We start from the raw sequence: 26,830 nt of genomic DNA on the forward strand, positions 1-26,830 counted from the left end.
CATTTCCCCTTTTAAATAATATGACTTAATTTTAATTATGTTTATTTTCATTATTTCTGGTTTGATTTATGCATTTCATAACTTTTATTTTTATTAATGTTAGGAGTATATTTTAATATAATGTCATGATTCTTTTTATATTTTATAGAGAGAAATATTAAATACTTATCATATATTATTAAAATAAAAATATATTTAAAAGAACTTATATCAAAATCTTAACTAAAAAATAAATAAACCGAATACAAAAAACTAAAGTAAAAGCAAGATAAAAAATGAAATTTATTTATTTGGTTAGAAAATAAGTTATTTCGAAATGAGTTATTTTCAAGATTGTTAATTCATCTTGTTGTTTGGTTAGAAAAGTGGGAACAAGTTATTTCGATATGAGTTATTTTATTTTGATTGTGTGATCGATATACTCCCTCCGTCCCATTTTATACGTCATATTTTTACTTTGCACTTGCATAAAGAAATGATGTAACTTTACCCTTCTATCCTTATTTAATTTTTTTGGAACTCGAGTTTTCAATCAATGAATATGAATTAATTTATTTTGATTAATTAATTAATTTAACCAAGGAACATGAATCATTTACTTAGTTTTTCTAAGTTGATCAAATGTATATTTTCAAGGCTAATAACTCACCAGGGTAAAAAAGGAACAATATGGTAATTTATGCATTGATTTTATGAAATGACAAGTATAATAGATCAACTATTTATAGAAATTGATGACATATAAAATGAGACGGGGAGTAATATGAAATAACTAATTCAAGATAAGTTATTCGTGATTTTAATTCAATTAAGTATAAAATTAATTACTCTCGTACCAAACGAACTTAAAAATGAACACGTAAAAGTGAACGCCGAGTATTAAATAGCAGCTAGAAAGTAGTCAACAAAATTATTTTACCTTTTTAATCTGTCTTTATCGTAATTTCTTATTTTCGTCGGACTTCTATTGTTTCCTCTTATGAGAAGCGCCGGAGATCGGAATCTCGTTTTCCGGGTACATTCTCTCTCTACATTATAGGTACTTTCTCTCTCTAAAATGTAGCAGGGCATTGGGTAAAGCTAATTCATTTTTTGGATTATGTGTAATTCGTTTCGATTTCTTATAAATGATGAATTTTAGCTTTGTTTCCTAAATTGGGTTTAATTTGAGCAAAATGACTAGTTAATTACAAGTAAAGTTGGGATTTTGAATGAATTGGGGTTGATTAGAGCAAAAAAAATAAATTAATGGATGTTTCATTTGTTAAATTGATTGGTTGATTGATGGATAAATATGAAAGCTCAGGGAAATCTTAGTAGCTCAGTTGATTGACTACGTTAGTTTTCACCTCGTTGGTGAAAGTTTGATTCCCCTCCTGATTTCCCATTCCAACCCCCATTTTTTTAAAAATAAAATATGAAAGCCTATGAATTTCTTGTGTTTTTCAACTTTAAGATGTTTTAAATTTGATACATTTGGAACAGCATTATCAAATCTTGGAAATAAAGGAGAAAAAAAATGGGTGTGAAGCAAGCATTAAGAGCTATTGATGCATTTCCGCGGGCTGAAGAACATTTGTTGCAGAAAACCAAGTTTAGCGCCTTCGGTATTTGATCTTAGTCCTTTTTATTTTTGTGATTTTTTTTGGTTTACGAAATGGACCTGCATTAAGTGGAATGAATAGAGATGATTGCTATAGCCAACCTTGACTAATTTGAGAATGAGGAATAGTTTATTGATTCTCACTATCCATTCGTAATTGTTTTTAATGAGATAGGCTTGCATCTAGAATTCATATTGCTAAAAAGGACAGGCAAGTGTACAATGCATCCCGCGTTAACAGTGTTTGGGTAAGGGTCGCATCCCAAGGGATGTGATGTAGACAATATTAGTGGTTGGTTCCACGATTTCATACAGCTGATCCAACCAATTTGCGATTGAGGCATAATTGATCAAAAACGAAAAGTCTTGAAAGGTTTCATTTACCTTTGTGAGTGGAATGAATAGAGAGGAATCTTATAGTCAACCTTAACTAATGTGAGAATGAGGCATAGTTGATTGATTCTCTGCATTCTTAACTGCTTTTACTGTAATGGGCTTGTTCTAGAATTCATATAGAGGCATAACTCATAAGTGATCAATTCCATGTATTCAGTCTTACTCTTCTATTCACTTTATGTGGGAACCTAGGAATTGTTTTGTATTTATTTGGATGATCACGAGCTAGTTTCTATGTGATCATCAAACTTAGGAAATGATTATAAGAGAACATTTTAAGCCTTCAAATAAAGTAGTAACCTTTTTCTTTGTATGATTGCTGTTCAGAAACGAAATGTCTTGAAAAGTTCTATTTATCCTTGTGAGTGTTAGTTACAGTTTCACCTTTATGCTTTGGCCATCTTTGATTTCTTTCTCTTTGGTTCTTTAGTTTTTGATAATATAATTTAGATGACATGATTTGTGACTACTCCTATTCTACATAATATTCTCATAGCAAAACATTAAAACTTAAATCCAACAATTATTTAGTACACTCTTGGCTCATTGTTAGAGGATGGGTTTAATTCTTAATTACACTTTCCATCTTCATCAAGTATATGGAGTTTTGGTTGATATTGTTTTGAAGAGGTGCATGCCTGATAGTTGTGGAGAATAGGCGAATGATGTGTTCATCAATTGTTCTCTCTATTATCTAGAGTATTGCCTTGAAATTCAGGCACTTTACTTTCTAATTTCTCAAACTCATTCCTCCTACTAGAAAGTAGAAACCATATGGCCTTGTCCCACAAGCACTTGGCCTTGTTCTTGGTCTACCGTTGATTTTCCTCCACAGATTCCTTGCCAAAGGATTATTCGATGGATATGGCGTATGGAACCACTTGCTTCTGAGTTATTGGCTTGATTCCAGTACGCAATCCTTGGAACATCAATTGAGGAAGCTAATCCCAAAAGAATGAGAAAATCAGTTAGATATTGGAGATGCTTTAGCTGATTTTAGGTAGATTTATTCATCAGCTATTGGAACTCGTTTGATATGTAACTTTTCATGTTCTACAGATGAGAGTATTAGATATTTGAATTACTGACTTTTCTTAGTCACTAGATGACCATGACACTTGATTATTGTTGAATAGCAGAACTTCCACTCCTTATCTGCCACCCTCCCCAATTGTTTTTCTCATATTTTCATGATGATTGGAATGTTAATAATAGAAAAAGATAGCTACTTTGCAAGTAACAGTTTACGAGGATGCAACCTATTGATGGTGAATGCCCTACTATTTATGTGGATGAAAAGTGAAGTTGATCTTTACTTGATTGGTGCTAAACGCTACATATTTGTGTGTTATCTGTGTTACCTTTACCCGAGCGTTACTGTGACATATCACAGGCAATTCTCTCTAACATTTTCACTGATTTAGCATTACTTTTGGATGAACATGTAGAAGATTTCTCGCTTATTTTGTGTCTGTATTTTACTTGAGTTTCATTCCTTTACTAACTTTACTCTTTCTTCTTTTTAATTACCAGTTTCCATTGTGGGGCTGCTAATTATGGTAACATTGTTCTTGCATGAACTGAGTTACTATCTTAATATATATACTGTTCATCAGGTAGTTTACATCTATTTGATGAAATCTTCTTCAGGTTTAGCTTAGTCTATCTCATTTGAAGCTTGTGCTGTGAATTTCATCTGTGCAGATGTCTGTAGACTCGAGACGTGGAGAAAATCTTCCCATTCACATAAATATGACATATCCCTCTCTACCTTGTGATGGTAGTCAATATTCTCTACTTGCAGTCCGTATTTGTTTATTTATTTTAATTTGAGTTTGCCTTTTCTTTGTTAATATTTTTTTCGTAATGTTTCAGCGGTTGATCAATTTATTCTTTTTGGTAGTTCTTAGTGTGGATGCTATTGATATGTCGGGGAAGCATGAAGTAGATCTTGATACAAACATATGGAAGGTAATTGGTCTATTGTGACTAATGAACAAATTTCGCTGCTCATCGAACTGAAAACTAAACAAGAATGTTTTGTACTACAGGCACAGGGTAAGGCATAACATGGTTAGATTGTTGCGCGTTTTAGTAAATTGTGTTTCTTACTGTTTCAAAAGAAAAAGAGGCTGGGATCATAATGTTAATGTTGTTGGATTCTAGTTAAAGAAACTTTTATGCCTTAGATAGACTAAGTTTTATGGGATGAATCAATTTGTTATAATGTTATCAGACCTACAATCGTCAACACAATTATTCTGGTGCCTTCCCAGTCAAAAGTATTGTAAACATAAGTTTTATTTCTAGTTTGTCGTATAGCGATTCTTTTTCTACCTTTTTTTAGCGTGTCAGGGAAATGGAAGAAGAAAAGGATTGTTCTGTTTTTACTATATTTTTGGATTTCACTTTAGTTTTTGTTTGTTTTCTTCTAAGAAATATTTCTAAATTTACTGGTTATCTAGTCACTGGTTCTCTTTTTTTTTTTTTTTTGTGTGTGTGGGGGGGGGGGGGGGAGGTTTGACTTTATTGTATCCAAAACTTGCAATCTTGTCATCGGTACTATATAGTGGCATCTAAACAATTTAACAAATATACAATGTCTTCAGTTTTGATGGTTATGACTTGCAGCATTGCTTATGCATGTTTCGATTGTGGGTAAGATACTTTGATTCCAATTCTAGTTTGTCACAATTACTTATCCTCCTCTACAATTTCAAAATTACTTATCACAATTGGCCTTTTTACTTTTCTTGTATTTCCCGTTAACAGTTCATATTGGCTTATAACTTTATATTATGTCAGTAGCTTCGTAAGCTGGATTGTTCGTAAAAGTGTTAAGGATCTTTTAGCAGTACTAAGCAGGAAACTTTTTGTGTGGATGGTTTTTCCGAAATACCAATAACTTATAAGCTTAAGAGATGTAGTGTAGTTATGAAAATGAGAGAGGCGGTAGAGGCCTTGTACTAGTAAATTACAACTCTGCTGTAGTTTTCCCAAGAAAAAATGTAATGCCTCACAATATGTAGGACACTTATTATAGTTCCCTACCTGGTCTCTTGTTGTAACCTGGCAATTAGGAATGTCAGCGTAATTCACCCAACATTTCTATTCTTAACTTGGTATTAGCAGGCTAGAACTTCTGGAAGTCTTAAATCTTACAAATCTGAATAGGTGTACCTCGGCATCCACACCTTCCCAGTTTCATTCTGTTAGTCAAGCGAACTTATCCTTGCAAGCTTTGTAACATTGGAGCAAATTATGAAGATATTTGCTATTTGTCTTCTATTTCATGTTTATAGTATTTGCAATTTTCTTTGTCTACAAATTGGCATTTGTTTTCAGAATCAATCTATACTCTATAGTGTATGCATGCCCAGGCATATCCTTTTTTTTTTTCATGCCTTTTTTGGCAATTAAGTTTGAGAGTTTTTGCAGCTTCGCTTGAACAGTGATGGCCATATCACTGGCACTGAGTATTTGTCAGACCTTGTTGAGAAGGAACATGAAGCTCATAAACATGGTAATGCATTTGGTTCTTCTGCATTTGGGTAGTAGCATTAGCTTAACTCTCTGTTTCTCTTTATCCGAGTCCAAGTTGTACACTGGTATGCTTTTGCCTTGAACCTGCTTAGTGTGGCCTTGTCTGTTGATCATGTTAATGTTAATTTCTTGACAAATAAAAAGAGCTTTGGTTAGACCTTAGTGACTTCTATCAAATTCTCTCTTTCTGGAATCGGATAAATGGATCCAACTTACAAAGCACAAATAACTTGAGAAATTCCATTTGTTTGGATATATCAGTTGATTAGTTTGTGATCTAGCTTGCATTACACAACTGAGTATTAATCTCCTACAAATTGATAACATGGTTTTAAGTAACAATTTTCACCAGATGCACACAAAGAACATCATGAAGATTCAGACAAGATCCATCTACAGGGCATTGATGAAGAGTCTCAAAATATGATCAAGAAGGTTAAGCAAGCATTGGCTGATGGGGAAGGATGCAGGGTATGTTTTGGTTGCTTTGTATTATGCTTGTTCTTGTATTGTCATTCCCCCCGCCCCCATCCCCCGTTATCTTTTTCACTTTGGGCCTAAAATATGCTGCCACTTTGGCTAACTAAGCGATAGCAGTGTTGCACCAACTGATGCTGACATTGTTGCGTGCAGGTGTATGGCATTTTAGATGTCCAGAGGGTTGCTGGGAATTTCCATCTATCCGTTCATGGGTTGAACATTTTTGTTGCTCAAATGGTCAGCTCTGTTGATATTTTATAATTTTTATAGATTTGATGGGAATACACTATAACTGTTGGAAAGTATGCACTATTGCATTGAACTTTGTCCCATTCTAAGGTATCTATGAGGTCAAATTGTGTAAGCAGTTGTGATCCTTGAAATTAGGGCGGTATAATTGGAAGATGCTAAAAAGAGTTCGTCTAAGAAACTAGGGCAATAACCCTCCCAAAGGTGGGAGAGTTAAGACAGTTCTTTTCGTCGGCTTCCGGTGTTCTATCAAGTTATATATTGGTGGTTCAAGTAAAGTGAAAGCTCTGATTCAATCCAACTTGCTAGTTATTTTGAACTTATGCATGACAAAAGGAAGATTGTGCTGAAGCTACTTTTCTGATTTTGCTCGTCTTTTGATCTATGATAGTTTGTGAAAAAAGTATAGAGAAATTAGCAATACCATATAAAGGAAGTTGTACAGTGAGTTTCTAAATATTTTGTGAAACAAGTTTAGAGAAATTAGCAATACCATATTTCTGAAGTTGGTCCGAGTGCAGAAGCTGATTTCATTTTTATTTTAACCCATATTCTGAAGTACATGAAGTTCTACTCAAAGGTTGCATTTTACAGCAGCGTTCAGAGAATAGCCTTTAAGTATTACTGTTTCTCTTCTTCCAGAGTATTTGCTCACTCTTATTTGCATCCTTTGAAAATGCAGATTTTTGAAAAGTCCACTCATGTCAATGTAAGCCATATCATCCATGAGTTATCATTTGGGCCCAAATATCCAGGTATTCACAACCCGCTAGATGGAACATCACGAATTCTGCGTGGAACAAGTGGCACATTCAAATATTACATTAAGGTTTGTGGAGATCTAATTTAGTTTTTATTTTGAATACATTGCATAGAGTGTTTCAACATAGCCTTGACCATTCTTTCTTTCTATCTTTTTTTCCTTTTAAACATAAGGAGCCTTGACCAACTTTCTTAAAGTGGTGGAATGAACAAACTTGAGCAACTTTCTTTAAGTGATAGAAAGAACTAACTTGTATTTATGGCTGCATGCTTCTGTAATTTGTCTGGATTATTTTGTGGTGTATGATATATTCTTTTCCTGTAATGTGGGGACCTAATTATCTTGTTCTTCACCGATGCTAAATATCTGCAATTGTTGGCCACCAGTGTGAAAAAAAAAAGCAAATTTGTTCTTCTTTTTGAAATCCTGTCCCATGGGCCAGCAGTGGCTTTTTCCACTTTTTTATTCCTTGATGACCTTGGACCAGTAACCTCATGGTTGGAGGTTAAAGATCCTCTCCACTAGGCCAACCCGCTCTAAACCATGTAGGGTGGCAAATCTATAATAAACAAATAAAGTGTTTCCTCTCTAGTGACTTGAACTCCTAGATGGGACAATTTACAAAATAAAGAGGGCTTTGTTCAAGTCTTGCTGCCACTCAACACAATTATTTCCATGTGTCCGGATAAAGGTAAGAAATGAAGACATGAGGAAGTGTGTTGTGGAGTCGAAATAGGTATGTCTCCTTTATAACAAGATTAGACTAGATGAGACGTTCACACAATCTAACACTGTTGGCAAGAAACATTAGTTGAAACATGCATCAAGGTTTGCTTAATTGGATTTCCTTGTGAAGATTAGTCTTGAGTCATAATGATATTTTTCTTTTGGATGTGCTCTCGTGCTTCCATATTTTTACGTTCTGGTTTTTGTCACGTAGGTTGTTCCAACTGAGTATAGATACATATCAAAAGAAGTTTTACCAACTAATCAATTTTCTGTAACGGAGTACTTTTCTCCCATCCATGATTTTGAACGGACATGGCCAGGTGAGTCTCTGCTCTTCTTCTCCCTTTTCCTCTTGCTGTATTTCATTTTTCACTGAATGTCTTTTGCCGCTTTATGCAGCTGTATACTTCTTATATGATCTGTCACCAATTACCGTGACCATCAGAGAAGAACGTCGCAGTTTTCTGCACTTCATCACTCGGCTCTGTGCAGTGTTGGGTGGTACATTTGCCTTGACAGGTTTGCCTTTAATACTTCGCTGTATGATTTAATAAAGGTGAAAACCGCTTATAAGACATAAGTCCCTGCTAATTTGTTTCACACTTCTAGTCGAAATGTTCCTCATTTAATTGAACCGAAGGCTCTTGACTTGAATATCCGTGAAGAAGTGAAAAATCATTTTCCCAGGTGCACGAAAAGTGTTGAGATATGTCTGGTGTGAGAAATTTTAAGTCTTGGGCTTGTCTTTATTATTCCTGATTACCCATAAATAAAGAACTATGATAATTCCTACGGGGAAATCCTTCTCCAATAGTCTCAAGCAAGTGTTTGATTCTCTATTTCCCTGATCTCATGCAAGGCATCTCTGTTTAAACTTTGTTTTTGTTCTGACCATTTGCCTATACTTTATAGACCAGAGCATCTGGAAGTGACTAGGTTTTGATATCATTTCCTGTTATCAAAGTACAATGCCATTTTTTATGCTGATTTGGATTGGGATAGTTTCTCTTTATTACCACTTACTAAGAAGTCTTTCTGGTTATGAATTGACAAACCACTTGATGTTTTTGGCTTATATCGTCTTCAAGTCTTTTTCTTGGCTGGCATTTCCCTCGCAAATTGTTTCTTGCAGAAGAAATCCAACAGTTATTCAGCCTCTGTCAGAAATCTTCAATATGTAGTCGAGCATACTGACATGTTGATATTTGTTGTGTGTAATAGGCATGCTAGATGGATGGATGTACAAGATTCTTGAATCTTTTACAAAGAAAAACAGCAGAACTATTGTGCGCTAAGCATCGAGTCATTGCACTACTGATATGTTCAGGCAAAGCTGAATTGCAGAACTGGTGAACTAGGCAAAAGCTTTAGCAAACAAAGCAGATCAACATCATGTTTTTGAACAAGTTGTTTTTTATCCCCAGTGATTTTTGTAGCACTAGAAGAACAATACACAAGTTTATTCTAGCTGTTTGAGAAGAAAATGTATTATTCATTGGTCATGTAACAAAACCTAGGAATATGAAACATTTTGCTGGCAATTTTGTTCAGTTATTGAAAACTAAAAGCTACATAAATCAACATATTGATATCTTTTATAAAAAAGAGAAGCTTTCTAGTTATAGCTTTTCCTTCTAGATGGGCATTTTTAATGTATGTTATTAGAAAGATTTTAAAAAAATCAAATTTGAAAGAAATGAAGAGACTTTGAAAAGAGAAAAATTGTTTCCAAATATAATAGTAGGCATCAATGTTTTAAAAGACTCTGTTAGGACTCGATCTATGGTGGGGCCATAGCAAAATGCCCCAAGACTTAAGTTTGGAGCTTAGTTACGTAAGACTTACGCCCTAGGTGCTTGACTGTACGTCATAAACAAGCCCAACGCTAGGGATTTGCATTAACAGATCTTATACAAATTATGTGTTAAATCATTTAGTTAACATTGTTGAGTCTTATAATTCTTGAATAAATGAGTGATACTTAATAGTTTTTTAATCTATAGAAATAAGAAGATTGAGAGTAACTTAAATAACAAGTTGTGTTTCGAAACACTTTGAGAGTGATTATATATTACATAACATTTCTTTTAAAAATACAATAGTGAAATTTTACTTTCACTTATCATTAGTCTTCATGTTTTTGTCATGTATCAAAATTATCATATTTTATTATTTAGCTATATTTGAAAGTAATTTTATTTTTATTCATGATGGAGTGATGTTTTATTATAATACCAATAAGTTTTATTGAGTATTTTCTTTTAGGGGATTAAATTGTATAGTATAATAATAAAATATTTTTAGAAATAATAATTCTTTTATTATTAGAAAGTTAAGATGCTAGAGTTTTTGCATCTCATAATAATATTAATATCATTACATTATTTATAATTGTATAATCATGTTGGAAGTTATATTTTCTATTTTTATTTTTTTAAGCCAAAGTTGATTTTATTAAAAACAAAAGAGGTTCAATATTTACAAGGGAATAAGCCCAAAAGTAGCCCATCCCAGAAAAAGGAAAAGGGAAGTTAAATTTTCTATGAGTTAATTATGTTTTTAATTATTTCAAACTATTGATGTGTTTTTATAATTTGATGTAATCAACTTTTTATATTATATTGTCAATTAAGAATTTAAAGATCCATGATGTCTCAAGGCTTACACCTCACCTTACGCTAAGTAAAACGCCTCATCTCATTGCCCCACCTTTTAAAACACTAGTAGGAATAATAGTTCAGAAGAATCACTATTTCCAAGTGCAAAAGAAAAACAATATACTTTCCACTGTAAGCCTTTTCACCTGTTGATTCAACAATTCAATACATCCTAATAATAAGGAGTCAAGGTTTGTCCAAAATTTATACTAAACATTACAACCACTACTACTAGCAAGTACCAACATGATCTCTTGCAAAAAATATTCATTTCAAGCTTGAGATCAAAGAATATAAACATAAAGCGAAGAAACATAACGCCAGCAATGGTGAGAACTTGGTAAGCTATCGGTTACATATAGCATGTAGGTACCTTTAGAGATCAAGTGAATGTTGAAGTGTTATTTTCTACTGTAACGAGTTGTAGCATCACCATCTGCAGCTGCTGCTACTCTACAGCACCTGGTAATCAACACACACACTTCACATATCGGAGTTTCATCTTCACCGTCATCTATTGAGTGGCCACGCCTCCTGAACCAAAACCAAAGCCATTCATTACGTGAGAATATAATCCTTCAGTTATAACCTTGGGAGTCTCCGATGATGGAGGCAACATGATATTTATCAGATCATCAGACACGAACATACTGTCAGACCTCTTATAACATTGCACTATACACATGCTTTTGTGGAACCAATATTTCATGTTGCGCTATATTATATGTTCAGTATAACATCATTTTTCGTATAGCAGCCAAAAAGATATCAGAAAAAATGATGTTATAGAGAGATTTGACGGTAATATCCCCCACCCCCTTAATTTTTCTGTTCCTACGTACAATGAAATGCAGCATAGTATTCAAACAATCACATGCAGTATGTGTCCACGGCTCTGATAGCGTCACATCAACCAATGTGAGTTGACTGCAGTATCTTTGAAAAAATCCATCAGTTGCAAGATGTTTTAATGTCTTTCTGAAAGCATGCTTTCCACGACTACCAAAGACTATTCTAGGAAGGATGATCCCTCCAATATGTGCATCATGACAGACCCAAAAATAAACTGCCCACTACGAGTGTTACATCCTAGACTTAAAACTTTTTTTAATCTTCTTTTCAACATTTTGTGTTCAGTAGTTAAAGTATCTACATGTATTGGAGAATGAAACTTGCCTTGCAACAGAGTTAGAAATAGTTCCTCCCCCAACTCTGATCACCATTCACCACTATCCTTGTCATCTCCGAAGACATCAAAACGGCTTGAACGGTTGTTTCGGTCATAATCCGAATCTCCAAATCTTCTAGAACGGCCTGAACCAAACTCTTCTGCAAAATTAGTCGACCGATTTGAACTTTTGGAGCTTCCAAAATCACCAAAGTTACGGAAACCACCCAAACGTTTTGAGCCTCGTGTGTCTCCTGAACCACCACCAAACTTTCCTGAGCGACCCGAGCTAGGTCCACTAAAGCCACCTCTTGATCTTCCTGAACCAGTTGCGCCGTATCCACCTGTTCGAACAGAAGATGGAGAGCCTTCTCGACCAAACTTGCTGCTCTTATTTCCATAGCCACCAGAACGACCTCCACCTCCATAGCCACCAGAACGACCTCCACCAAAATCACTAGATCGACTACGCATGGTGCCTCCTCCATAAGAGCCAAAGCTGCCAACATCTTTTCCCATTTCACTATACATTTCTGCTGCTCCAGCCTCTACTTTAATTGTTGGGAGCTTTTTTCAGCAAGTACATGCAGAAAAGATAATTTGATGAGACAACAATTCTGTATATCAGAGTAGCATGGCAAGAAAGAACAGGGAAAAACTGTCAGCATCATAAAGGAGAGAAGTCCGGTCACCACAAGCTAGCGAATTTTCCATATTTAAGATTTGAATTTAGGAGATCAACCATCAAGAACTATTAGACGTGAGTATTGAGGAACTGAAAAATATGTCAGCCCAAAACCCAAATGAGTTTCAGTTCAAGATACGGCAACAGGCTTGTGTTCGACTTCAGCAATTCAAGAAAATTAGAAATACCAAAGATTGTCACAACTTATGCAGATTATAATACCAGAAACCAATCATGGTGTAACTACTATGGGCTTAAATTATACGGGAATTTATATATTATTTTATATGGGATAGAAGGTGGAATATGGATTTTAAAACCGGAAACTAAACATGGTATAAAGTAATACCGATTTGCATACCAAGTTTATCTTGGCTTATACCTCAAACCAAACAACACCCTAGAAACAGATCATTATGTGATTACCAGACACAAGCATAGCAACATGAATCTATTGCACTCTCCCTATCTCCATATGTGAAAATGACAACAAATCCAAGTGAGGATTAAAAAGTAAAACTGCAAGTAAGGTATAAGCATCCTTACCTCAGTAAATCTGCATCCGGCATCATGTTCAATACCTTTTACATCCCTATGCTGTTTTGAGGAATGCATGAGAATGGCACTTCCTTTCTTACCAGCACGTCCAGTTCGACCAGATCGATGAACAAAGATCTCTGAATTGTTCGGAAGTTCGTAATGTATCACCTGAGCACCAATATCTCTACTTTAACTTCAGATAGCAAAAGAAGAAAAAGTAAACTGTAATTAAAGAAGACTCAAAAACTTCAAGCATAAACACATTTCTTCTCGTTCTTTTATGGATAACTCGAAAAAAGACATTTTTTTCTTATAGTTATTGAATAATCACCCGATTAAGAATGGAGACTAGGAACTGCTTCCTTCCTTGTACAGCCTTTAAAGCTCACTAGACATGCAGCTATTGTAAAGCCATTTTAGTGCGCTCTTGGTGCACATTTCTCTTACTGATAAAATATTCACTTATCCTGAAAAGGGTTTGTTTGTTTCTGAAAGGGTGTTCAAAAATGACTCTGTAATTGGTGTGAAATTCGTTTCGATATACAATGCTCTCCAGATAATCCTAAAATTCCCAAGAATCTATATGGCACTGCTTATATGTTTATCATAATTTCATTAAAATTTTGTGTCCTACACTTTCTAAGATTCCATAAACATGTAAGTCTATGTTATAGTAACTCCTACCTCAGGTGACGTATGTAGCCATAACTCTTTCTTAGTACCTAATACGGATTTATAGGCTTATCTTCCCTCCCCAGTTTTTCTTTTCATGAAGTGGAAAGAGAAGGTAAGACAAGGAACAAGAAATGCTTGAAACATGGTTAAATAATTAGGTAAATAAAGCATGAAAGACCAACCAGATCAACATTAGGTACATCAAGTCCTCGGGCAGCAACATCGGTGGCCACCAATACATTAAATTGACCTTGTCGGAAACCAGATAGAGTTCTCTCCCTCTGGCTTTGTGAGATATCTCCATGCAAAGCTTCACACCTCAAAGTTCTTTGCATTGCACCCGCCAGCCTATCAGCATCACGCTTTGTTTGAGTGAAGACAATACACTTGCCTCCTTTTGCATGCTCCTGAAGAATAAATATATGCTCAGACTTGAATTTTTTTGGGGAAAAAGAACAAGAAGTCATTTTAATCCTTATGGTGGGAGGCAACATATATGACACTGGATCAATAGGATAAACAAGAACTAGAACTAATAAGAGGCTTATAGCCTGTTTGGCCAAGCTTCTAAAATCAACTTATTTTGGAGAGTACTTCTAGTGAGAAACAGTTTGTTTTTGACTAATCAAATTGCAAAGCACTTTTGAGCAGCAATTGGTGTTTGTCTAAGCTTTTAAAAAATGTTTCTATGAGGTCGTTGGGTAGGGTGTATTAGGTAAAACAAATGCTGGTATAAAGTTTTAGGACAATGTTTGGTTGCAAATTTAAGTCAAATACAAATGATATCAGTATTACTTATACACCAATTCAGTACTATTCTTGTACAAAGTAAACCATGACATTAACAATACCAGTACAATTCTGATACTGATCCACCCTATTCAGTACTATTTATGCAATTATGCAATGCATGTTATTTTTAATACAACAAACCAAACAATCGATAAGAAATAATGTCGGCATAACTAATCCCAGAATAACTTGTCTTCGAACCAAGAGACCGCTAAGTGTATTTTTTCAAAACTGCATGCTCTTCTTTTTTTTAATGACAAAAGTGCATGCTCTTCAAATTAGAACTTTTGGGTAGAAGCTACTTTTTTCAGTTTCTAAGAAACTGCTAAAGCTTGGCCAAACACCCCCAACTTAGGGGTCAAAAAAGCACAGCGCTTTGGGCCTTGAGAAGCTTGGCCAAACAAGCTATCAGGCTATAGATTCATACCGATATTAAGGGTCCAAGAACTGCTGGTTTCTGACGCATCTCACAAGCAATTGAATACAAAGAAATGCCATCAGCTAATTTCTGGTCAGAATCTCCTACCTGCACACACATTTACACATAATCATTGAGCATAGAAAACCTCTAGGGTACTCAACAAAAATAAGACAGTAATTTAGAATAGTGGCCGCACAAGATCAACGTGAATTGGTTTCTTCAAGAACTTCTTAGTAAGTTTCAATATCCAACTTGGCATCGTGGCTGAAAACATCATTGTCTGATGTTTCTGCCTAATATTTTCTAGAATGGTTTCAACATCCTCTGCGAATCCCACATTAAGCATCTGATCAGCTTCATCTAGAACAACAAACTGGATATCTGACAAATTTAATGACCCTCTCTTCAATAAATCAATGATACGACCAGGTGTCCCAACAACAATGTCTGTTCCCCTGTCAAGAGTACTCATTTGGCGTGAAATGGGGACCCCACCATAAACACACAGCGTATCCAAAACAGGAGCAGACTCATAAAATTCCTTGTCCACCTGGCGTGCAAGTTCTCTAGTGGGAGCCAAGATCAATGCTAAAGGGTTTCTTCCCCGTCTGTATAGTTTAAAACAACCAAAATATTAATTCAGTTATAACAATTTTAACATTATCAACAGATAAGCAGAATCTAACAGTCATCAATAACTCGAGAAAATGACAAAATGGTCCCTTATCTTTGGTAGTAAGTTTTAAATAGTCCTTTAAGTATCACTTGAGCAGTTTTGATCCTTTAAGTTAACCCAAACAGAGCATTTTTTTGTCTTTGTTGGATATTAATCAAACTCTGATTGTTAAATTGTACAGAAATAATGAAAGTAGAAAATATTTAGAACTCACATTTAGAAGTACAAATTGTGTAGTCTATGTTATATTTTGTCTATTTCAAGAATTTGGTGCAATTTTTGTCTCTGGTGTAGGTTTTTATGTTGAGATTTTTGAAATTTTGACAGAAATTTCTGGTGTTTCTGGTTAGAAAAGATAATTCACAGTTCTGATGAAATTTAACAATCAAAATTTGGTAAATATTTGACCGAGGCCGGAAGTGCTCACCTCTGGTTGTCTTAAAAGGATCAAAACCCTGCAGTTATTACTTAAGGAACTATTTTGAACCTACTACAAAAGATATGGGACCATTTTGATCATTTCCTCTCAATAACTCTTTGACAAGCTTAAGACAAGATGATGTTTTATGTTGCTACCATATCTTTTTCTTATTCTTTTTGAAACTGAATGTTGCTACCATATGACCTATTATTAAATAAACCCCACAAAGAAAACAGAGTGAACAAACCCCTTTTTTCTGTTGAAGCGAATGATCTTATCCATGATTGGAATGCCAAAAGCTAGTGTCTTTCCAGTTCCAGTTCTAGCTCGGCCAATCATGTCTGACCCCTGCATTGCTGGTTCCAAGACAGCTCTCTGATAAAACCCAAAAGAAAAAGAATCCATCTTGAATCAGAAACTTTTTCATAGACTTCCAGTTTTGATCAGAAACCAAAACCAAATGAAAATATGTCTATTAGAAGACGAAGATTTAGACCTCTTTTCCTTTATACGGGGGAGGCCGAAAACAACATATTAATCGAAGCATATAAGACCAAAACACAAACCAGAAAGCTCGCCCAAAACAATTGACAAAAATAAGTAAGAAACGATCTTCCACACCTGACATACCTCAATGTTCTTTACAAGAAATCACTAAGGGGGTTGTTTGTCCATGAGAATTATCCACTTTTTTCAACCAAAAAAAAAACTTTATTCCAAACTAGTATTTGGTTATAAAATTGCACAAATCGAACTTGGAATTGGATTCCAAATTTGCAGAGGTGCTCAACAACAACATACCCAATATAGTCCCACTTTTGGGTCTAGGAAGGGTAGAGTATACACGGATCTTACCCCTACCACAGAGGTAGAGAGGTTGTGTCCGATAGATCCGCAGCCAACGAAAAATAGTCCAAAGCAGTCCAAAAAAAAACACAGTCGGACACACAACAGCTATAGTAAGATAGTAACAAAAACAACAGATAGCAACACAACAGAACTACAACAAAGTAATATGATAATCGAAGTACAAGAAATAGCAAATAGTAAAAGAAATCGAATTACAAGAAACTACATGAGCAATACTACAACTATTAGTATGGACTGATATCAAAACAAGGCACTACAGAGAACTTCCCTTAAGCTTAAATTACGAGTATTTTTTTTTCTCTCAAACACATAAAAATAAGAGTTAAAATGCTTTCTTTTTTCTCATATACAAATGACATGTATGCAGAGAACCTCCAAATAGGCAAATAAGTTTAAGCTACTCTTTCTATACACAAATATAGCAAAATTAGTACCTAAAAATGCAGTCTTTTTTCAAAAATAAAAACTATAACAGTTTAAAACACCTGAATTGGAAAAAGACTAGTAATTCCCCTTTGTGCCAAAGCAGAAACAATTTCCTCAGAAATCCCAAGTTTCGAAATCTCAAGCCCTTCTTCACAATCCTCTTCTAAATCCACCATCGCCATTGCCGTCGCCGTCGCTGCCTGCAAACAACAACCACCCCCATGAAACCCCTTAACACTATACCCAAATTTACCATCAACCCAGTTCATTGGTGGTGCTGATATGGTTAAAGAAGTGGTAAAGCTGTGAACTTGAGGTACTGGGAGGACATTTCTGGGACTAAATTTGTCACTGAAGATATGGGAAATGGAATTAATGGACACCCTTTTTGATGTTAGTGAAGATGAAGACTTTCTCAGTAGAAAAAGACTGTTCATTTTGCTATATCTCAATGGACAAGGGAGAAAAGCCATGTTTTTGCTAGGGTTTTTGCTAGGGTTTATGGATAGGAAGGAAGGAAGAACTAGAGGGAGTGTTGAAGAGATAAGGTTTTCAAGAAACACTCAAAAACCAAATCCAAAGATGAAAGTCTAAACTAGAAGGACTTTATTAAGATAGGGGTAGATTTTTTGGTGTAATATGAGAAAATGACTAAAATACCCCTTAGGTCTAAGACTCTAGTCGTTCGGTTCGCAGATTAAATTATTCGAAAGTGGATATGGAAGCGTATGGGGTGATAAAAATCATGATGTAAATATGAGGTTAAATTCTTTTTTTTTCTTTGTTTATATATAGTTGATAATGAATTTAATTGGTGAAAATCATGTACCACCGCTCTGCCACTAGTGAAAGGTGTGGGGTTAATTTAATTTGTTGGTATGAGTTAAAATAACGTGAGTTTAATTTTAGGGCCCGTGTAGATTTTAGTTTTTCAAAACTGGTTATTTGAGTTGTTAGTGAAGAGTGATACCAATGTGCACTTCTTGTCACGACAACGGCATAAATATGGCCAACTATTAACGGATTGCATGGCGAGTCATTTCTAAAAGTTCGATGACAAGTTAGAGCTTTTTGTTCACTTTGAAATGCTACACTATCATAAAGAAGGAAATAAAGTTAGTACGAAACAGAAATGAGGAAATAGTACAAAGATGTAGTTTATAAATGAAAAGCTTGCCAAGATAGGCAAAGATCGAGTCAAATATCTCTATAACGCCACTCATTTGTTTCCGATTTCTTTCTTTTTTGTTGCTATAGTGAAATGTTAGTATAGAGTATTAGGACTCATAGTCCGTATACTTATAGGGCTCATAGTCCGAGACTTGTAGGACTCCTAGTTATAATTTGTGTTGTACTAGGTTACCTATTCCCCTTACCAATATCCCCTTTGTAGTCATTATATATATATATATGGACAGCGGCTGATTGAGCCTTTTATTACTTCTCTGTACATAGAGAACGTTTGATACACACCATAACATGAAGGAACGATATCACAGAAAACATGGATGTTATAGTAAAATGTAGTAGTTATAAAGGATTATTGTTATAGAGAGGTTGCCGAATGAAGCTAACGTAAATCGAGAGACATAAACAAAACAGAAGAAAGATCACAGATGAAGAAGCACAAAATTTCTGGCAATAGTTCAATAGAAATCAATCATCATTACAAGAACTCTTTTTGTTCTACTTATTTTAGGATCACAAATCACTCGTGTTGTTATCGTATTTGAGGGGTTTAAAGGTAACGCGTTTGCCTCCTTCGCGTCTTAGAATCCTAAGCATGGAGAAGCAAACTGAAGGAACTCATCATTTCTTTCCAATGCAGACAACTCTCCGTCTTCCAAGCTTACGATCACTTCAACTCCGTCCCCATTTTGGTTATCCATCGAGATGAACATATTGATTGGGAAAGTAGAAATATCAACTTGTCTTGGCCTCCCCCATCCAAAATTCATGTCATTTGATGGGAATCTCCTTAAACTACTAAATCTATACATAGGAATATCGTTGTTTGAGGTCCGTTCGTTTAGTTCTCTAGCTATATCAGATACCTTTGAACATAGATACTCTTCTGATTCAATGTATTTGAGCATATCTTGAATCTTCTCTTTACCTTTTCTAAGCTCACTAACTACTCTTTCCCAATTCATCTCTTCCTTATTCGTTGCTGATACAACGAAAGGAAGAATAGCATTCCCGGTTAAGTCTGCTGGAACTAGTGCATCATTACTTGTTCCGCGTTGATCTACTGCTTGTATCAGTAAGGATGGTGTTGTATTGACACATCTGTATAGGAATGCAGTGATTGCTTCAACTGTCGTAGGACGGATTTGAGTTGTGGAATCAGTTAAGGACTTGAGAGATTTTAACTTGGAGGCTGAAAAATGAAACCTTTTTGATTCATTTTTGTATAAAGGAGGATCAGCAACTACTTGAAATGATGAAGAATTTGATGGTTTAAATATTGATGATCCATTAAACAGAGGAGATAGTTTTGCTTCTGAATCGCGCGCTACCATAGACCAGTCCCTTAAGAATTTACCCAAACTACAACCATCACTAACCTTGTGTGAAAGGCATACACCAAGCGCTACGCCACCACATTCAAAATGACAAAGTTTAGCTGCGACTAAACTGTCCGTTGATGGGAACCAAGGATCAAAAGGAAGTACTAGATTATCGATATAAGTACGAGGGTGATCAAAGATACTAGACATTGGACAATCAATTCGGACTATGGATAGATCGGCTCCTATGTCATTACATTCGACAAAGGAGTTGTCTCTTACTTGTCCAGCAAACGGATAGTATGACGTTAGGACTTTGGAAAGGGATTTTTCAAGAACTCGGGATATCTTTGTTGGTTCTGGCATGCTTGTCGTGGTGTTCTGTTTCGGGTAGAATAACAAAGCTGCCATGTAGGAGTGAGTCCCCATTTGATCCATAAGTGAGAGCTTGTGAATTCTATGTGAAAGTGGAGTTGGAGAAGAAGGTTTAATAATCTTTCTTGAAAGTGAAACAAGTCTTGAAGCAGACATTTTTAGTTGAATGAATGAATACAAATGGTTTGTTTAGATGCAATGCCACTTCTAACTCATGATGTTGTATATGTACTAGTCTTGAAATTTGGCAAGCTAGAGGTGTGGCCTAAAAATAGACAAAAAGGCGCGCTAGGTGATTAATTCCCATCTCGTCTAGGTGGATAGAGTTATCCAGTACCTATGCAGATTGAGGTGATCATCTGTATCCCGTAGAATAGTCGAAGTGCGTGTATGGAGTATGGTTATGTCATAATTCATAAACATGATTAATGATGTGAACAAAGCTATTGTTTTCTAGCAATGTGAAAGATTATTGTCATGGAATTGGAAAAGGAAAAAAAATATACTACTCCATTTACTAGTCATGTGTGGATGATTTCTTCTTCATCTCTATGCATACTTCTTTTTGTTCTTTTTATTTATTGGTCGATATTTATTTTACACAGAGTGTTGATCGTTATTAATTTTTTTTGAGTATGATCAAATACATGGTTAAGTGATAAATGTATAGATGAAAGACGTCTTGATTTCGTTAGTTTGATGTAAATACCGAGTGCTGATAAGTTCACCTGATGATGCAAATACCGAGTGCTGATAAGTTCACCTGATGATGCAAATAACTTCTTTTTTTTCTTGAAAACATCTAAAGCTACACTAAGTTTTTAAGTAGGGTAGGTAAAAGACAACACAAGAGTAAAGGCCTATAGGGTGTGAGGGACATGTTATTCATGCTAAAATTAAATAACCTATGGTCTGGAGTTTGGCCAAAAAAAATTTAAAATAATCACTAGCCTTTTGATCAATGACACACACAGCAAATACCCTTTGTAAGATTGACGAGAGCCGTCATATAATCGATTGTCCCGAGTGTCGGGTACTTATGATTCAATTAAAGGGTATATAATTTATGAATGTATTCCATAATAAGATTGTCACGCAGTTTTATCAATTTTTAGTCCTTTTATATAAATTCATATGTTTGTGCCGCGTAAAAAGAATGAATTAGCAGGTTAATGGATCATTATCTCTCGATGATGTAACAAAATAAAGAATTCTCGTATCTCGCATGATAAAGGAATTAATATCTTAAATGGTCACTCAACTAAAAAAAATTCACAGAAAATCACTCAACTAAGAATTTTTTTCATAGAAAATCACTCAACTAATTATTTTCATTAAAATTAGTTGACATAAAATTTTATACCATACAATATTTAACATACTCAATTAGGCTTATATAGTAAAAAAAAATTAGCAAATTTCTTTCTCTTTTTGAATAAACAGATCTCAAAATATAAACGCATATGATACAAATTAATCATGTGACAAATAACTCATTCACCTTAGGTTAATTAATTTATAAGTTGTGGCAGTGTCATATACGTAAGTGTTGCCACTTTATTGTTTTCTATATCTATCACCTTATTCTATATAAAAATAATAATCTTTTTATTTTTTTTACTAACATTTTAGTATTTGAAGCTTAATATTAAATTCACTTCATAAACTTAGAAAAAAAAAAGACAAATCAACTTAATTAACTTCATATTCATACGATTTTTAAGTTTAAGACACGTAAGTCTGAAGTTGATTTTGAAACGATTAAATTTATAAAAATTAATAAATTTTAATTAGGTCTTAAATGATGGTCTTCAAAGAGGTTGCACACTTGAAGGTATCTACTAGGACCAACTAGTCAGCCCACCAAAATTCATGCCTAATGTCACTCTTAATCTTCGTGAGGTAATAATAAGATTTGTGTATATTTTATTCTCCGTAAATTTTATTTATAAGATTTTACTGAATATGTTATTATTGTTGTTATTCTTTTATCAAAATATCTTTTTATAAATGATAAAGTGAAATTATGAAATTTTTGAGTTTTTTCTTTTTTAATTTCTCATTTAGTGTTTAATATTTATTTTAGAACTTAATTCATATTTACATCGTGAAGTCTCACTTTGAAGGATACGACTTTTTTTTTTAATCAAAGGTGGGTCCATGCCTATTATATATCTAGAACTTGAATCTAAAACCTCTTATTAAAAATGAATTGAGTACTTATCACTTCCTTACATTTTTTAACAACAATGTGTAAACCAAAATTTTAACCTCAGAGGAAGAAAAAAAGTCTCTTACAAAATAGCCAACTCATGGGAGTTTAAATATCTCATGAGTTTATTTTATTGCATCTTCTGTATAGGACAATAATTTCACTATTTAAATATAAATAATGAATAAAATAATTTTGAGATTAGCTAATATTTAAATTAAATATCAAATAAAATTATTCTCAAATATTATTTCAAAATTATTATTTATATCTCACGTATCAAACGAGCTCTTAGAATATGACTTGTTGACCAGCACTTTTTTGGGTCCCCTTTTTTCTATCACTTTAGTCAAAATGGTCCACTAGTCACTTTAGAGTAAGAAAACCAAGATATGCATAGAATATTTCATTCCAATTAAGATTTGTAAGGTAGTGTACAAGATTGAGTGACGATGCATGCTAGATTAAGCCTGTTAACTAGGTCGGATCGGGCTTATTATTGTTTTGAATTACCGAGCCGGACCGAGCTCCCAACTAATGGGCCTTCGATCTCGAACTGCATAGTGATTTCAGTGAAATTACACCGGATTGTGACTCATGAGATAAGTGTATCAGGTTAAATGAGGCGGGTTCCGGTTTGGTGGACTAACAGACTGGGCTATTTCTTTAATCATCATTTATTAATTCGAAAGTTTGAGAGTCAATTATTAATATAGTGTATTGTTATATATTTAATTTTGAAATAATTATAACTATTTATGACAATAGATTGATTACATTTTATTATTTATATGTATACTTATAATATATACCATGAACACACGCGCACGCACACGCACACGCGCACGCGCACGCATATATATATACACACACTTATACTAAATATACACACAATATACTACATATTTAGTAGAATATTTATATTGTATTATATACTTATAATATATACTAAATAAAAGTATTTTTAATTTTTTAATGTCAATACTTATTTCAGTAATATTTGTTAACATTATTTTTTCAAGTATCGACTTATTATGGTGACTACAAATTTAATTTTAATATATGGTTAAATAAAGTGATTAAAATTATTTAACTGAAGATATACTAATTTTATGAAAAATGAAATTAAGAAAGGTAAAGACTCAATGAGCCTTTGACTTTATTAATATATTGATAAAATCCAAAACATACCAAGTAACAAACTTACAATTAGTTGTCTCTAATAAATTATAAATTCTACATATTTCGAATCATTTTTTCTTACCGGGACGGTGAACCAGTAGGCCCCTACCGATCGATCTCTTAGTTCAGTATTTTTATAGACGACGATCACTGTCTCTTTTAATTGGTTTCATAGAGTACATTTGAGCATTATCAAGTAAATTAACATTATCGAGGACATGAATTTTAGATAGGAAGGAGTGGGGGTCGCATATTATGGTTGAAGGATAGTAGGGATAGTATGTTGTCTTGCCTTGCGAAGGTTTAGTGTCTTTTGTAGGCCTAGTCGTGCCCTTGTAGTTATTACCATATGTTGTTTATTGTATTATGATTATCACATTATTCTACCATTAATATTGTCTCTCTTGTTGACTTTACACTTCTTCTCTTTTTAACCATTATGATTTCTTCATTGGTTTCTTCTTCTTTTACTTGAGTTTGATACACTTGAGCCGAGGGTCTCTCGGAAACAACTTATCTACCTTCACAAGGTAGTTGTAAGGTCTGCATACACTCTACCATCCATAGATTTTACTTTGTGGGATTTAATTAGAAATGTTGTTGTAACACCTCAGATTCAGAAAAGGGAAATATATTCGTTTCGCAACCACTCGGCGAAGTTGCTCGAGGATGCCGAATGACTTGGCGATCCGCTGAGTGCCCCCCCTCGCCTTTTTGTCTTGATCTCTGAGTGTCGTGTGCTGTAACTTTAGGCAAGCTAGATCGAGCTCGCCGTTCCATTCGGTGAATCCCCCATCGCCTAATTGACTAGGTCCTAGAGCTGGCTCACTTTAATTTTCAGCGAGCTAAAGACTTACTCGACGAGTCGCCGAGTGGCCCTTGGCGAGCTTCAGTGGGTCTTAATCTCAGTTTTTAAGTCGGGAACTTCAGGGTCTTTTCAGATTATTTTAATTAAATATCTTGTTGTTTTACCCTTCACCTAAAGACCTATATAAGAGTTTTACCCCAAATTTCCCCAAATTTTAAAGGGATTCTCTCAAATTCCTAAAAATAAGAACAAGTTCTTCCCCTCCAAATATTTCTCTCTCTATAACTTGAAGAAGAAGATTGAAGTTAGGGCTCAAGGTCAAGTCTCCATTCTCCAATTGCTTGTGGGCTTTGATAGTAAGGTATGATGACTTTATTCATCCATGAAATCCTTGCATCCATAGAGCCCCTAAGTTCTCCAATTGAAAAGTAGAAGTTCCCCAATTTGAGTTAGGGTTTTCTTCTAAGTTGTGGGTCTTTATGAATGTTGATCCAATTGATTGGGTTATGATTGTTTATGCATGAATTGGGAAGATTACATGTTTTTAGGATGAATTTAAATGTACCTATGCTTAACCCATGTTTCTAAGTTGAAATTGATGTAAGTGGGTTTTGATCCAAGAAAGGAGAATTTATGAATTTAGGTGTATTGTTATAGGATAAATAAGGTACATTATGAATTGCTTTGATATTAAAGCATATATGATGATTATGATATAAGTTGCTTTGAGAGTGAAGCATATGTTATGAATTGTTGATTGTAATTTTTGTGGAAGGGTGTCACGCCTCGAGCTTACACCCTGGGCGGGACTGGCACTCGAAGACCATTGCTGGCCTGAAGCGAACCGTTGGCCTGGTTTACTAACTCAGCGGAAGACTACATGCATATTTATAAAGATCAATAGCACACTACTCAACTTAACTAATGAAATAATTTAGAATGTTTAATAGTTAACATTCAACTTGGCCAAAATGGCAACTCAAGTGTTAACTTGGCCAAAATGGCAACTTCAACAAATTTTCAGATTTTAATTCTTTCCAAAAATGACTATTTCCAATTATAAGCTTCTTCCTAGTTATTTCAAATTGCGAGATGTTACAAAGGGATAGTTCCCCACTTGATTTGCTTATGTATGAATGTGAAAGACTTTCTCACATTGAATGATTCTAGGTTGAAAGGATTGCTCACCTAAAATGAATCTAAGTTAAAGACTAAGAAAATGATGAGGCTAGAGGCGATTACCCATGACCTCTAAATGAGAAGGATATGAGGTGATTACACATATTCTTTAGAATATAATATGAGGCGATTACCCTTATTCCTTGAAGTTGAACAAGAGGCGACTACCCACGTTCCTATAATGATGTTGGACATGGAGGCGAGTACCAATGATCCTTATAGAAAAACATGGAGGTGAGTACCCATGTCTAGGGGTGGCAGGGGGACCGGGTCGGCCCGCCCCGGCCCGCGACCGGTCCGAGAACCGGCCCGCCGGACCCGGTCCCGTTTGAAGAAGGCGGGATGGGGGATTTCGGGATAGGGGACCGGTACCGGTCCGGTTCACCCATTGGTCCCGGTCGACCCGGCCCGAATGAACCGGCCGGTTCGCGGGATCCCCTAAAAATTTTTTTTTTTTTTTTTTTAAATTCTATCCGTTGGGCAACGGCTAGTGGGCCCCCCCAACGGATATTTTGGCAGATTTTTCCCCCAACCAACACCCCCTACCACCCCTACTTTTAATAATTTACTTTAAACCCTCAAGTTATTATAAATACACTTTAACCCACTTTTAATATTATAAATACCCCTCTATCCCTTATTATTTCTTACAAAATTATATATTCTCTCATCTATTTTTTATATTCTTTCAAGTCTCAACTCTCAATCTTAAGTCTCAAATCTCAATATTTTATTTCATTTAAGTCTCATATTATATCATAATACATATATTTCAATTCTAAGTTTTCATATTATATATCATAATATATATATCTAAGTTTTCATATTATATTTGCTATCAAATATTGGAGTTCCAAATTACAAGTTACAAGTTACAACAAACTACAAGCTTCAAGAATCGGTTATAACGTCTGCTATTAACGCAGACGTTTGGTACATTCGTTTCATAATATTTATATTTTATTTTTCGTCATTAATTTTTGTGTTATTATTATTTTTATATTATACTTTACATATAATTAAATATGAGTTCTAACAAAAAAGATACCGGTAAAGGAAAAGAGAAGGAACCAAGTGCCATTAGTAGATTATTTAATTTTACTAAAAAAAGTAGTAAGGAAAAAAATAAGAGTAAATGTGGTGGTACTTCTAGAGTTAGATTTAATACAAATGATTCTACTTATGTTGATGATACTTCTTATGATATTGATTCAAATGCTCAACTCGATCATGAACTTTTACAACAAATTTATGGTGATAATCCTTATCTTGATGAAAATTCAGGTGAAGAAGTAGAAGTTGGTTCGGGAGAAGATGAATTAGAAGATACACCTACTAGTCCGGTGACAAATGTTCCAAATGAAACTACAAATTCAACGGAGCAAAATTATGGACGCCCACCCCTTATACCTCCTACAAGGGAGAAGGTGAAGTATCAACGCCCTAAAACTTCTGTTGTGTGGCAATTTA

At 34.5% G+C, this 26,830-nt stretch overlaps 4 protein-coding genes across 5 annotated transcripts in view; 1 reads left to right on the top strand and 3 right to left on the bottom strand.

Moving 5' to 3' along the window:
- Window positions 1-26,830, bottom strand: part of LOC125862136 (chlorophyll a-b binding protein 5, chloroplastic) — a 240,617-nt gene that overhangs the window by 206,759 nt on the left and 7,028 nt on the right. The window lies entirely within an intron of this gene.
- Window positions 886-9,330, top strand: LOC125862133 (uncharacterized). 2 transcript variants are annotated; one of them, XM_049542134.1, is made up of 12 exons: window positions 886-1,015; window positions 1,486-1,607; window positions 3,533-3,615; window positions 3,704-3,779; window positions 3,903-3,970; window positions 5,438-5,522; window positions 5,895-6,013; window positions 6,176-6,259; window positions 6,954-7,100; window positions 7,975-8,083; window positions 8,163-8,282; window positions 8,985-9,330. In XM_049542134.1, exons 2-12 carry the CDS (start codon window positions 1,520-1,522, stop codon window positions 9,056-9,058), a joined length of 1,053 nt encoding a protein of 350 aa, XP_049398091.1. In that variant the 5' UTR covers window positions 886-1,015; window positions 1,486-1,519; the 3' UTR covers window positions 9,059-9,330. The 2 variants fall into 2 exon arrangements, with proteins under 2 accessions (XP_049398091.1, XP_049398090.1); XM_049542133.1 differs by having other exon boundaries at window positions 888-1,039.
- Window positions 10,545-17,680, bottom strand: LOC125862121 (DEAD-box ATP-dependent RNA helicase 53, mitochondrial-like). The gene is made up of 8 exons (XM_049542118.1): window positions 17,154-17,680; window positions 16,046-16,173; window positions 14,898-15,309; window positions 14,708-14,806; window positions 13,671-13,895; window positions 12,820-12,981; window positions 11,597-12,155; window positions 10,545-10,954 (listed from the first exon to the last, which is right to left on the bottom strand). Exons 1-7 carry the CDS (start codon window positions 17,565-17,567, stop codon window positions 11,637-11,639), a joined length of 1,959 nt encoding a protein of 652 aa, XP_049398075.1. The 5' UTR covers window positions 17,568-17,680; the 3' UTR covers window positions 10,545-10,954; window positions 11,597-11,636.
- Window positions 18,758-20,170, bottom strand: LOC125862129 (acylsugar acyltransferase 3-like). Its single transcript, XM_049542127.1, has one exon. The coding sequence runs from the start codon at window positions 20,133-20,135 to the stop codon at window positions 18,864-18,866; it is 1,272 nt and encodes a 423-aa protein (XP_049398084.1). The 5' UTR covers window positions 20,136-20,170; the 3' UTR covers window positions 18,758-18,863.

Source organism: Solanum stenotomum, chromosome 4, assembly GCF_019186545.1.
Source record: "Solanum stenotomum isolate F172 chromosome 4, ASM1918654v1, whole genome shotgun sequence".
NCBI lineage: Eukaryota > Viridiplantae > Streptophyta > Magnoliopsida > Solanales > Solanaceae > Solanum > Solanum stenotomum.